Below are 12,079 nucleotides of genomic sequence, written 5' to 3'. Positions count from 1 at the left end.
ATAGCCCATACATACTTTACAAGTTCACGCTCCAGGAACAGTGACCCTAATTCTTCAATCACATTATGGTGAATCTACATTAGCGAAACATGTGGTAGAGTAGAACGACCCATACAAACAAGGAGAAGTAGGCCAGTCAACCACTCAAACCTGCTCCACCATTCAATAAAACTATGGCTGATCTAACTGTAATCTTAAATCTGCATTTCACCAACTCCTGATAATTCTTCACCCTCTTGCAAAACACAAGTCTATCCACCTCTGTCTTAAAAATAGTCAGGCGGCATGGTGGCTCAGTGGTTAGTACTGCTGGTTTGATTCTAGCTTCAGGCAACTGTTGGTGTGGAGTTTGCACATTTTCCCTGTGTCTGCATGCATTTCTGGATGCTCCAGTTTCCTCCCACAATCCAAAGATGTGCAGGTTTGGTGAATTGGCCATGTTAAATTACCCATAGTGTTCAGGAATGTGTAGGTTAGGGGCATTAGTCAGGGGTAAAAAGAGTAGGGTAGGGTCTGGGTGGGTTGTTTGATGGGTCAGTATGGACTTATTGGACCAAAAGGCCTGTTTCCACACTGTAGGGATTCTATGAAATAAGCCTGATGGACTATGATCCTGTTTTGTGTGACTTCTGACTTTGTCCACGCCAGTCCAACACTGACACCTCTATATCATTACAGATATTCGAAGACTGTCCTTCTACCATGCTTTCAGAAAGAGAGCTCAAAAGAATCATAACCCTCTGAGAGAAAAAAAGCTTTGACTTGTCTCTGTTTTAAACAGATGACCCACAATTTTCAAACACTGACCCTTACATACAACCACAAGAGCAAACACCGTCCCATATTTACTCTGTTAAACTCCAGCAGATATAAGCAGATTGACAAGACAACTTGCTCATTCCAGATATTAGTCTGGTAAAAGTCTCTGAACAGCTTTCAATGCATTTATGTCTTTTATTAAATAAGAATACAAATACTGTACAAACCACCCCCAGACAGGAGGCATTAGATAAAAGACTCAGAAAAAAAATCACAATTATGGTTCCAGAGATGAAGAATTCCAATTGCTTACATGGTATACAAACTGGGTCATTATTCAAAGGGGATAAATTGGAACAACTGTGTGGAAAAGACAGGCTGATGGGACTTGTGATGAAAATCATTTCGTATACTATTTGTACCATATAAGAAAGCAATCTGTGAAAATGGGGAGCAGTGATTTCAGGGCACAAAGAGTTCCAGGAGGTGGCTGAATTTGACTAATTCAAAAATATTAAGCATGTTCAATACCACCAAGGAACAATGACATGGCATGTTACAAAATTTTCAACGGGCCAATCAGAACAGTTCAAGACTTAAAGACAGTCAATTTAGTCAGTTGACACAAGGTAGAGGTTGCTGCTTTGACCCTCCAGTCAATCACGATCTTTGGAGCAGGTTAGAGAGGCTCAGTCCTTTAATGCTGTAAGAGGGTCTGAGTTATTAGGACGTGGGAGAACTCCAGGGAGTCAGGATGTGCAGCTGAGCATTGGAGTTAGGTGCCAGGAACATCCCTGGAAGCTTTGGAGGCTTGACAGAAACTAGATAGCCTTATTAGTTCAGTGCAGCTGTGACTGAGAGTGAATGAAGGCCAAAAGCAATATTGGTGCTACTGAACCAGGCCAGAGCTTGGAGAAACATAGATATGGTACCAGTGAAACTAGCTTTCTGCAGACGAACTGATCTTGTGCCGGTGAGTAATCGTTCGAGTGCAGTTTCCAGATCAAAGGGGAGTGCAATCCTAATTGGGAGAGTAAATTCCCAGAATGTGAGCTGTTATTGAAATAGTCCTTGATGAAACATTTGAAACATATTTGAAGTTAGGTCTTTGGGAGAGAAGAAATTGGAATTCCTTATAAAGTTTGATGAGACTTGACCAATGTCTGGAGTGGGAGGTTATTGGGGAATCCATAAGATCTACCTTGGCTGCATTTGTTGTTTGGTGAATGCTGTGGGGTACTGGAATACAGTTTGTCAGTTACTTAGTTTTTTTCTCAGGTTACTTCTGGATGCTAGAGTATAGATTTTTTCGATGTTGTAGATTGTTTTACTTTTTTAACATGATATTATAAATTATTGTTGATTGGTCAAAAATGTGTCAGATATTGTGACTTCATTCTTTTAGTAAGTACCTGGGATTTCAAATACTTTGTATATTAAAAAAACTGCTTTCCAAAATTCCTTTCGGAAATATGTTGTGAAACCTGAAAGGGTTCAGAAAAGATTTACAAGGATGTTGCCAGGGTTGGAGGATTTGAGCTAAACTGAGAGGTTGAATAGGCTGGGGCTGTTTTCCCTGGAGTGTCGGAGGCTGAGGGGTGACCTTGTAGAGGTTTATAAAATCATGAGGGACATGGATAGGACAAATAGACAAAGTCTCTTCCCTGGGGTGGGGGGGTCCAGAACTAGAGGGCATAGGTTTATGGTGAGAGGGGAAAGATATAAAAGAGACCTAAGGGGCAACTTTTTCATGTAAAGGGTGGTACATGTATGGAATGAGCTGCCAGAGAAAGTAGTACATGCTAATACAATTGGAACATTTAAAAGGCATCTGGGTGGGTATATGTATAGGAAGGGTTTGGAGGTATATGGGCCGGGTACTGACAGATGAGACTAGATTGGGATGGGATATCTGGTCAGCATGGACAAGTTGGACTGAAGGGTCTGTTTCTGTGCTGTACATCTCTATGACTTTATGACTCTATAATTGATGCAGTGCAGAAAAAGGCCATCAGGCCAACTATGTCTCCATTGGCTCTATCAATGATCATCATGATTTGGTGCCATTGTCCAACCTTTTCCCCATAATCCCATACACTCTTTCTCCAATTCCCTCTGGGATGCCTCAATTAAACGGTTTATGCCACACTTCCAAGCAGGGCACTCCTGAACCAAGAGACTCAGTGAGTGAATAAGCTTCTTCTCACATCAAATTTACTTCTTTCGCAAATCACTCTAAATCTGCACCCTCTTATTCTGGATCTATTTAAAATAGGATCCCTTTCCCCTTATTTACTCAATGCAGACTCTTAAGATTTAATAAATGATGGATGAAAAATCCACAATCTTTCTTGAGTCTTTACATTTCCTTAATTGTGCCTTCTCGAGAAACATCACAATGACCTTTACAAAGGAGAACAGAAAGGTAATCTTACCCCTTTATTGGGTTGACTCAGAAAACATGTTGCAGCTTGAAACATATAGTAGGGATTGAGTATCCCCACCTTGGCAGGATCCAAATTCTTTACAAAGGCTGGCCTTCTCCAGAATCCTGTTGTAATCTAGTGGGAAAAATATTTTGCAATCAGGGAAAAATATTAAAGAGAAACAGTAAAGGCAGCCTGTATTACCAACATTACCTCCCATCCAAATTTTTAATTGCAACTCAAAGCTGGAGTCCATAAGACCATACGACCATGCAAAATGGGAAAAGGAGTAGGCCGTTTGGCCTCTTAAGCCTACTCCGAAATTCAAAAGGATTGTGGTTGATTTGCCATTCTTCATGTCAACTTTCCTGTGTTTACTCGATAATCCTTGATTCCCCTATTGATCAATAATCTGTCTATTTCAGCCTTAAACATACATGAGGACTTTTCCCCCACAGTTCTCCAGAAAGGAAATCCAAAGACTTACAACTCTCTTTTGGGAAGAAACTTTTCCACGTGTCAGTTTTAAGTTGGTTCCCCTTTACTCTGAGACTATGTCCTCTGGTCCAAACTCTCCCATGAGGGACAATATCCTCTCAAAATTTACACTATCCAGCCCATTAACATCCAAATGTTTTAATGAGAACACCTCTCATTATTCTAAATTCCATTGAATAGTGTCCCAACCTCTAACCTTTGCTCATATGACAATCTCTCTAGACTGAGGATCATCCCAATGAACCTTCTACGAATTGACTTCAATGAAATCTTTTCTTAAATACAGTTGCAGTCAGATATCCCTACTCTTATACTCCAACCCCTATGAAATAAGGGCCAACATTCCATTAGACTTCCTGATTATCTGACACACTTCGAGTCATAGAGTCATAGAGACGTACAGCACGGAAACAGACACTTTGGCCCAACTCGTCCATGCTGACCAGATATCCCAACCTAATGTAGTCCCATTTGCCAGGACTTGGCCCATATCCCTCTGGATAAACCCATCCAGATGTCTTTTCAAAGTTGTAATTGTACCAGCCTCCATCATCTCCTCCAGTAGTCCATTCCATACACGCACCAATATTTCCCCCCTCACCTCAAACCTATCTCCCTAGGGGGAAAATGCTTGCCTAAACACCCTATCCATGTGTCCCATGATTTTACAAACCTCTATAAAGGCCATTTTGCAACCTGCAACGCTGCAGGGAAAATAGCCTCAGCTTATTCAGCTTCTCCCTACAGCTCAAACCCTCCAACCCCAGCCACATTCTGGTAGATCTTTTTGAACCGTTTCAAGTTGAACAGCACCCTGCTAGTAGCAGGGAGACCAGAACCGAATGCAGTATTCCAAAAGTCCTGTACAGTTGCAACATGATCTCCCAACTCCTAGATACAATGCACTGACCAATAAAGGCCAGTTGTGACCAAGCGACTTCTTTACTAAACAGTCTAGCTGTGATGCCATTTTCAAGGAGCTATGAATCTGCACCCCTGGGTCAAAGCTTATAAACTTAATTCATATTGGCTGCAAAATTAGACAGTCCCACCACTCAATGCCATGGATTAGGGCAGCACGGTGACTCAGTGGTTAGCAATGCCGACTCACAGCGCCAGGGAACCGGGTTCAAATCCTGCCCTAGGCAACTGTCTGTGTGGAGTTTGCACATTCTCCCCGTGTCTGTGTGGATTTCCTCCGGGTGCTCCAGTTTCCTCCCACAGTCGAAAGATGAGCAGGTTAGGTGAATTGGCCATGCTAAATTGCCCGTAGTGTTATGTGCATTAGTCAGGGGTGAATGTAGGGGAATGGGTCGGGGTGGGTTACTCTTCGGAGGGTCGGTGTGAACTTGTTGGGCCAAAGGGCCTGTTTCCACACTGTAGGGAATCTAATCTAATTCGGAGAAACCCTTTCCATTGTTTGAGGACCAGAGGACCCTGAGATTGAAATAATTAGTCAGAGGAGCTAGCCTCTCGGCTCAATAGCTTTTCCAGCAAAGGGTTCATCTCCTGAAAGAATGGAGGTCATGATGAATGGGCAGCAGGGTTTTAGACATCCTTGTGTTTATGGAGGCTAACGCAGCAGCATTCCAACAGAAGTGCGTCGGAACAAAGGACAAAGGATGAGGACCCAAGTGGCAGATGAGAGAGAAGGAGAAGGTAGAACCAGGAAATGTGACCAAGATAGAAATGGCCAGTCTCAGTGAAGAGGTTCAGGATTTAACATAAGGACATAAATAACAGAGAGGAGGCATGTTGAGCACTTGGAAACTGCACACGTTTGTTACTAGCCTCCTGTGGTTTTAAAGTGTACTCAATATTATGACTGGATTATTGTGAAATGAATCGTTAGTCAACAACACTGTATTTGTTGTTTTGTATTTAATAATTGTGTTGACAGCTTGCGGAGACTAATTGCGGAGTCACGTTTGCAGGTGTGTAGTGCCGATAACCCACTTCCCTCAAGGCTGCAGGAGGAGAAATTGATTGGACAGCTGGAGTTGCACATTTAAAGCTATTTCATTTGGGAACGAATTCAAACAGCCTTTCCCACATCACGTTGATGACATGAGCTTTGTGGAATGTCAGTTCCTCAAACCTTCAATCCCACATCCCCAGCCCAGCACTGAAAACAGGAGCATGTGGGGAAACAAACATTTCACCGCAGGACCATTACAGCACAGGAGGAAGCCATTCAGCTAGTCATAGAGGCATTGGCCGCTGGCAACTCCGCCAGTCCTATTTCCCTCCCCTTCTGCCCCCAGCTCCACACCCCGCCCCATGCCCCCAGTACAGCCACAGAGATGTACAGCACAGAAACAGACCCTTCAATCCAATCCGTCCAAACCAACCTGATATCCTAACCTGATTTTGTCCCGTTTGCCAGCACTTGGCCCATATCCCTCTAAACCCTTCTTATTCAAATACCCATCCAGATGCCTCTTAAGTGTTGAAATAATATCAGCTTCCACTACTTCTTCTGGCAGCTCATTCCACCTCTGTGCCCCTTAGTTCCCTTTTAAATCTGCATTGCAGTTATTGACTTTACACATAAATGAGTCAACTGGAAAATGGTGGCTAATAGATTTTAAAAAACACACTTGATTTGCTGATGGGGGAGTAGAGAATGGGTCAGTCATGTGTAAGAGCACTTCTGGACACAAACATAAATGATACTGCTGGTTGGATCATCCAGTTCTGCAGAGACATCTTCAGGACGTACATGATTAAGACATGAGGGGCAACTTTATTTTTGTACAGAGGGTAGTTCGCGTGTGGAATGAACTTCCTGAAGAAGTGGTGGATGCAGATACCGTTACAATGTTTAAGAGACACTCTTGGATGAGTACATGGGTAGAAAAAATTTGGAAGGATGTGGGCCGGGTACAGGCAGGTGGGACTAGTTTAGTTTGGGATTATGTTCAGCATGGAGTGGTTGGACCAAAGGGTCTGTTTCCATCCTCTCTGACTCTGAGTCTATCATTTAATGATTCAAGAGCTCAATCCACAATCTGCTGAATTTGATCCAACAGCCATTAGCCAGTTTTACACTGAGTCTTTTAGCATCACCTGACAGAAATCAGCCAGTCAATCTCAGCACGGCAGATTCCCAATGTCACTGCAGTTACAGCCTTTGCAGTAAGTTCCTCATGCTCACAGGCCTGGTTGAGGCAATTCTGCTTCCTAATATCATCAGTGGGCATGTGCAGCTGCATCGAGAACATCATCAGAATGAGCCAATCCCTGGTCATCACCTGTTAAAAGGTTACAGTCCCTTGTACACAATTCACCCACCAGAGGAAACACATTTTTCTAAGATAGAAACCAAAAGAACTGCTGTAAATCAGAATCAAAGACAGAAACAGCAGGAAATGCTCAGCAGCTCTACCCCAAGTCCCTTGTGTTGCACTTTTCTGCAGCTATTCCCAATTTAAATCATATTCCGTTCTTTTATTCTACCTTCCAAAAATAACAACTCCTAATTTTCCCACATTATACTCTGTGTTCCTACTTATCATTCACTTATTTAACCTAGCAATGTCTCTCTGTAATCTGTTTGCATCTTTCTTGTAACTTGCCTTTTCACCTATTTTTGAACCATCTGCAAATTTGGCTCCAGTACATTTGCTTCCTTCCTCCAAATCATTCATGCAGATTGTAAACAGTTGCAGTCCTAGCATTGAACCCTGTGGAATCCTACTGGTCATGGATCGCTAACCTGAGAAAGAGTCCCATATCCCCTATCACTGTTTCCAGTCCATGTGCCAATTTTGTACATGTGCCTATTTGCCACCTTGACACCATGGGTCCTTATCTTATGATCTTTTGTGAGGTACCTTGCTGAATACCTTCTGGAAGTCCAAATACATAACATCTACTGGTTCCCCTCTGTCCACTCTGGTTGTGACTTCCTCAAAAATGCCAATAAACTATTCAGACATGATTTCCCTTTTATGAAGCAGTGCAGAGTCTGCTTTATTAGATTATGATTTTCTAAATGTGCTGCTACTACATCCTTAATATTTGATGCCAATAGTTTACTGTGACTTTTCATGATCCATTTCTCCAATGCCCTCATTCTTTTCTACAACATGTGGAGAGAGGTGTCAGTCTGTTTATCAACAGTGATATACTGTGATATTCCATGACATACTGTGATATACTATGATATACTGTGATAAACCATGATATACCATGATAGAATGTGATATACTGTGATATACCATGATAGAATGTGGTGTCGGTGGCACTGTGGTTAACACTGCTGCCTCACAGCGCCAGAGACCCAGGTTCAATTCCTGACTCAGGCGACTGACTGTGTGGAGTTTGCACATTCTCCCCTTGTCTGCGTGGGTTTCCTCCGGGTGCTCCGGTTTCCTCCCACAATCCAAAGATGTGCAGGTCAGGTGAATCGGCCATGCTAAATTGCCCGTATGTTAGGTGAAGGGGTAAATGTAGGGGTCTGGGTGGGTTGTGCTTCGGTGGATCAGTGTGGACTTGTTGGGCCGCAGGACTTGTTTCCACACTGTAAGTAATCTTAAATAAAAACCGTGATATGGTGTGCATGGTTAATAGTATTGTGCCCCCAGCAAAGTTGACATTGGTGTTCTGAATAAGTTAAACTTGGCTTCCTGCCCAAAGACCATGAACTAACACTTCATTACCCACCTTAAAATCTCAGAGTTGGTGTCCTGATTATAGTGCAGCTATTAAGCAGCTCTTGATTCACTTAGTTGGTTGAAATTTTTATCTGTCGTTTATGGATCACAGAGTTGTTACAGTGCAGAAGGAGGCCATTCAGCCCACTGAATCTACAAACGGGCTTCATTAACGAGTGGTGAATCTCCTGCTTTTTCCCATGCCCTTCAAATTACTTCTATTTACATCACTGCCCCCTTCAATGCCTCAATAAAACCTGCTTCCACCACACCTCCAGGCAGTGCATTCCATAACCTAAACGTGCAAGGTTTGTGAAGGTTTGTAGCTCAGGTTGAGGTTTAGCGAGCAAACCTACACCCATAACCTAAACATTCACTGAGTGAGTGGGAAACGTCTTTTCTCATACTTGCTCCTTTTGCAAGTCATTTCAGATATTTGCTGTCTCATTCTAACTGCTTTTACAAGCAGCAGCAGTTTCTCCCTATCCATTCCATATGGCTGGTCATGTATCATCTCTCCTCTCAAACTTTTTAAGAGAGATCAGTACCAACTTCTTTGTTTATCCTCATAATTGAATTAGCATATTCCTGAAATCATTCTTGTAAATCACTTCTGCACTCTCTTCAATGGATTCACATCCTTTCTGTCGTGTTGCACACAGAGTTATATGCAATACCACAGTTGAGCTTTGACAAGTGGTTTATGCAAATTCAACAGAATTATAATCCCTGGGCACTACAGGTCAATTTAATATTAAAAATCCACTTAACCTGCACATCTTTGGATTTTGACAAGCAGAATTAAGGAAAATTCCAAAGCATTTAATACATACAGAAGAATCCCTACAGTGTGAAAACAGGCCCTTCGACCCAACAAGTCCACACTGACCCTCCGAAGAGTAACCCACCCAGATCGATTTCCCTAACTAATGCACCTAACACACTGAACACTATGGATAATTTAGCATGTCCAATTCACCTAACGTGCATATCTTTGGACTGTGGGAGGAAACTGGACCACTCGGAGGAAACCCACACAGACACGAGGAGAATGTGCAAACTCCACACAGACAGTCACTCGAGGCAGGAATCAAACCTTGGTCTCTGGCACTGTGAGGCAGCAGTGCTAACCACTGAGCCACCGTGCTATATAAGGAACAAGAGGGTAGCTAGAGAAAAGATAGGGCCACTCAAGGACAAAGAATGGAACTTTTACGCTTGGAGCGGGAGGAAGTGGTTGAGGTCCTTGCCAAACACTTTGCATCATTTTGCCAGAGAATACAGCAGGACATAGAAAGGCTGCAGACTTGGGCAGGGGAATGGCAGAGAGAGTTTTATCAGACAAATGCGAGTTGATACATTTTAGAAGATCTAATGCGAGGAGGAGGTTTCTAATAAACGGCAGAATCCTTAGTAGCATCAACCTGCAAAGGATTTAAGCATTCCGGTCCACTGTTCACTGAAAGTGGCAACACAGGCACATTAGGTGGTCAAGAAGGCAAATGGCATTTGCCTTCATTGTTTAGGGCATACAGCACAAAAAAAAATGATAAGTCATGTTGCAGCTGTACAGAACTTTAGTTAGGGGAGAAAGTGAGGACTGCAGATGCTGGAGATCAGAGCTGAGAATGTATTGCTGGAAACTTTAGTTAGGCCACATTTGGAACAGTGTGTAGAGTTCTGATAGCCACATTACAAGAAGGATGTAGTGGCTTTGTGTTCTCTGACTGGGAGGGAACACTCCTGTCTGTTGATTGGTGTGTGGTGTCCATTCATCGGTTACCGTAGCATCTGCTTGGTCTCGTCAATGTTCCATGCCTCAAGGCAACCTTGCTTGCAGCATATGAGATAGACTACATTGGCTGAGATGCATGAGTACCTGCCTGCCTCACGTGTAATGGTGGTTCCCGTGTCGACACTCTGACACGTTTTGCAGCATCTACCATGACAGGGTTGTGTGGGGTTGTCCTGAAAGCCAGGCAGTTTGCTGCAAACAATGATCTGTTTGAGGTTTGGTGGTTGTTTAAAGGTGAGAAGTGGAGGTATGGGGAAGATCTTGGCGAGGTGCTCATCCTCATTGATAATGTGTTGCAGGCTGCAAAGAACATGGTGTAGTTTTTTGGCTCCTGGGAAGTACTGGTTAAGGAAGGGTACCCTGTTGGTTGCAGCACGTGTCTATCTCCTGAGATCATTCTCGCTGTGGCACCCTCTCAGAGACTTATATCCCTTTACAGTCACACACACATAGACACACCCCTTCACAGACTTATACCCCTTTATACTCACACACACCCTCTCACAGACTTATACCCCTTTACACTCACACACAACCTCTCACAGACTTATACCCCTTTACACTCACACACACAGATACACCTCTTCACAGACTTATACCTCTTTACACTCACACACACACATACACCCTCTCACAGACTTATACCCCTTTATATATACACACACACACACACACAAAGTTTGTGGGGTGAATTTGTACTTGCAGAATTTCATTTTGTTTTGCTCAAAAACTGCATGAATCTATGTAAGATTCTGTAAATCCATTTCTTAGATTAGAATCAGTTTGAACATTGTGGCACACAGTCTCACACAGGGCACCTCACACCTTCAATGCATTATCTGGGCCAACATGACACCAATTGTTAAAGTTCACTTGAGAAGGTAACTTTAAAACAGATCTGTCATTTTCATACGGAAGAACTGAAACCAACATTTTCATTCCAAAAGCTGAGAGGCTCAACAAACAATCCAGGTCTTTTTCAATATATAATTGCAGTTACATCACACAATAAACTTTTGCTATCAATTCTGTGTCTTACAATCTTATACTCCACAACCATCTGATGAAGGAGCAGCACTCCCGAAAGCTGGTGCTTCCAAATAAACCTGCTGGACTATAACCTAGTATTGTGTGATTTTTAACTTACACTGGCTCCTCCAAATCATAGAATAGATAATGAGACTCTTTTTCGCAGGATAGAAATGCCAATCACTGCAGTCATAGGTTTAATGTAAAAGGGGGAAAGTTTAAAGGAGATGTGAGTGGCACGTTTTTTACAGAGATGCTGGTAAGTGCCTGGAATGTGCTAGCAGAGCAGGTTATGGAGGTGGAGACAATAGTAATGTTTAAACGGCATCTTAACAGATATATGAGTAGGCAGGGAACAAAGGGATACGGACAGCATAAAAGTAAAAGGTTTTAGTTTAGAAAGACATCAAATGGTGGCACAGTCTTGCTGGGCTGAACGATCTGTTCTTCTGCTGTATTATTCTTTGTTCTCTTTGTTCTAACTTTAAAATAGGATGAATAAATAAAAACATTAAGTAGAAATGGCAGTAAAAATAATATTGGCAGGCTGATTCAAGTTCAGAACTGAACCAAATAGAACATTGGTTTTCACAGTTTGGTGTAAACAGTTCTCAAGATGGAGGATCTGAGCTACAGGGAGAGGCTGAACAGGCTGGGGCTCTTTTCCCTGGAGCATCGGAGGCTGAGAGGTGACCTTATAGAGGTTTACAAAATTATGAGGGGCATGGATAGGATAAATAGACAAAGTATTTTTCCTGGGGTCGGGGAGTCCAGAACTAGAGGGCATAAGTTTAGGGTGAGAGGGGAAAGATTTAAAAGAGACCTAAGGGGCAACCTTTTCACGCAGAGGGTGGTACGTATATGGAATGAGCTTCCAGAGGACGTAGTGGAGGCTGGCACAATTGCAATATTTA

General features: G+C 42.7%; 1 protein-coding gene across 1 annotated transcript in view; it reads right to left on the bottom strand.

Moving 5' to 3' along the window:
- Positions 1-12,079, bottom strand: part of LOC140494087 (CMP-N-acetylneuraminate-beta-galactosamide-alpha-2,3-sialyltransferase 4-like) — a 206,610-nt gene that overhangs the window by 20,902 nt on the left and 173,629 nt on the right. Inside the window, exon 10 of the mRNA XM_072593029.1 lies at positions 3,195-3,320. Within this exon, the coding sequence (XP_072449130.1) occupies positions 3,195-3,320 (126 nt within the window). The remainder of the gene's footprint in view (positions 1-3,194; positions 3,321-12,079) is intronic.

The sequence above is a fragment of the Chiloscyllium punctatum genome, chromosome 23 (genome assembly GCF_047496795.1).
Source record: "Chiloscyllium punctatum isolate Juve2018m chromosome 23, sChiPun1.3, whole genome shotgun sequence".
Taxonomy (NCBI): domain Eukaryota; kingdom Metazoa; phylum Chordata; class Chondrichthyes; order Orectolobiformes; family Hemiscylliidae; genus Chiloscyllium; species Chiloscyllium punctatum.
This window is presented reverse-complemented; position numbering and strand designations above follow the sequence as displayed.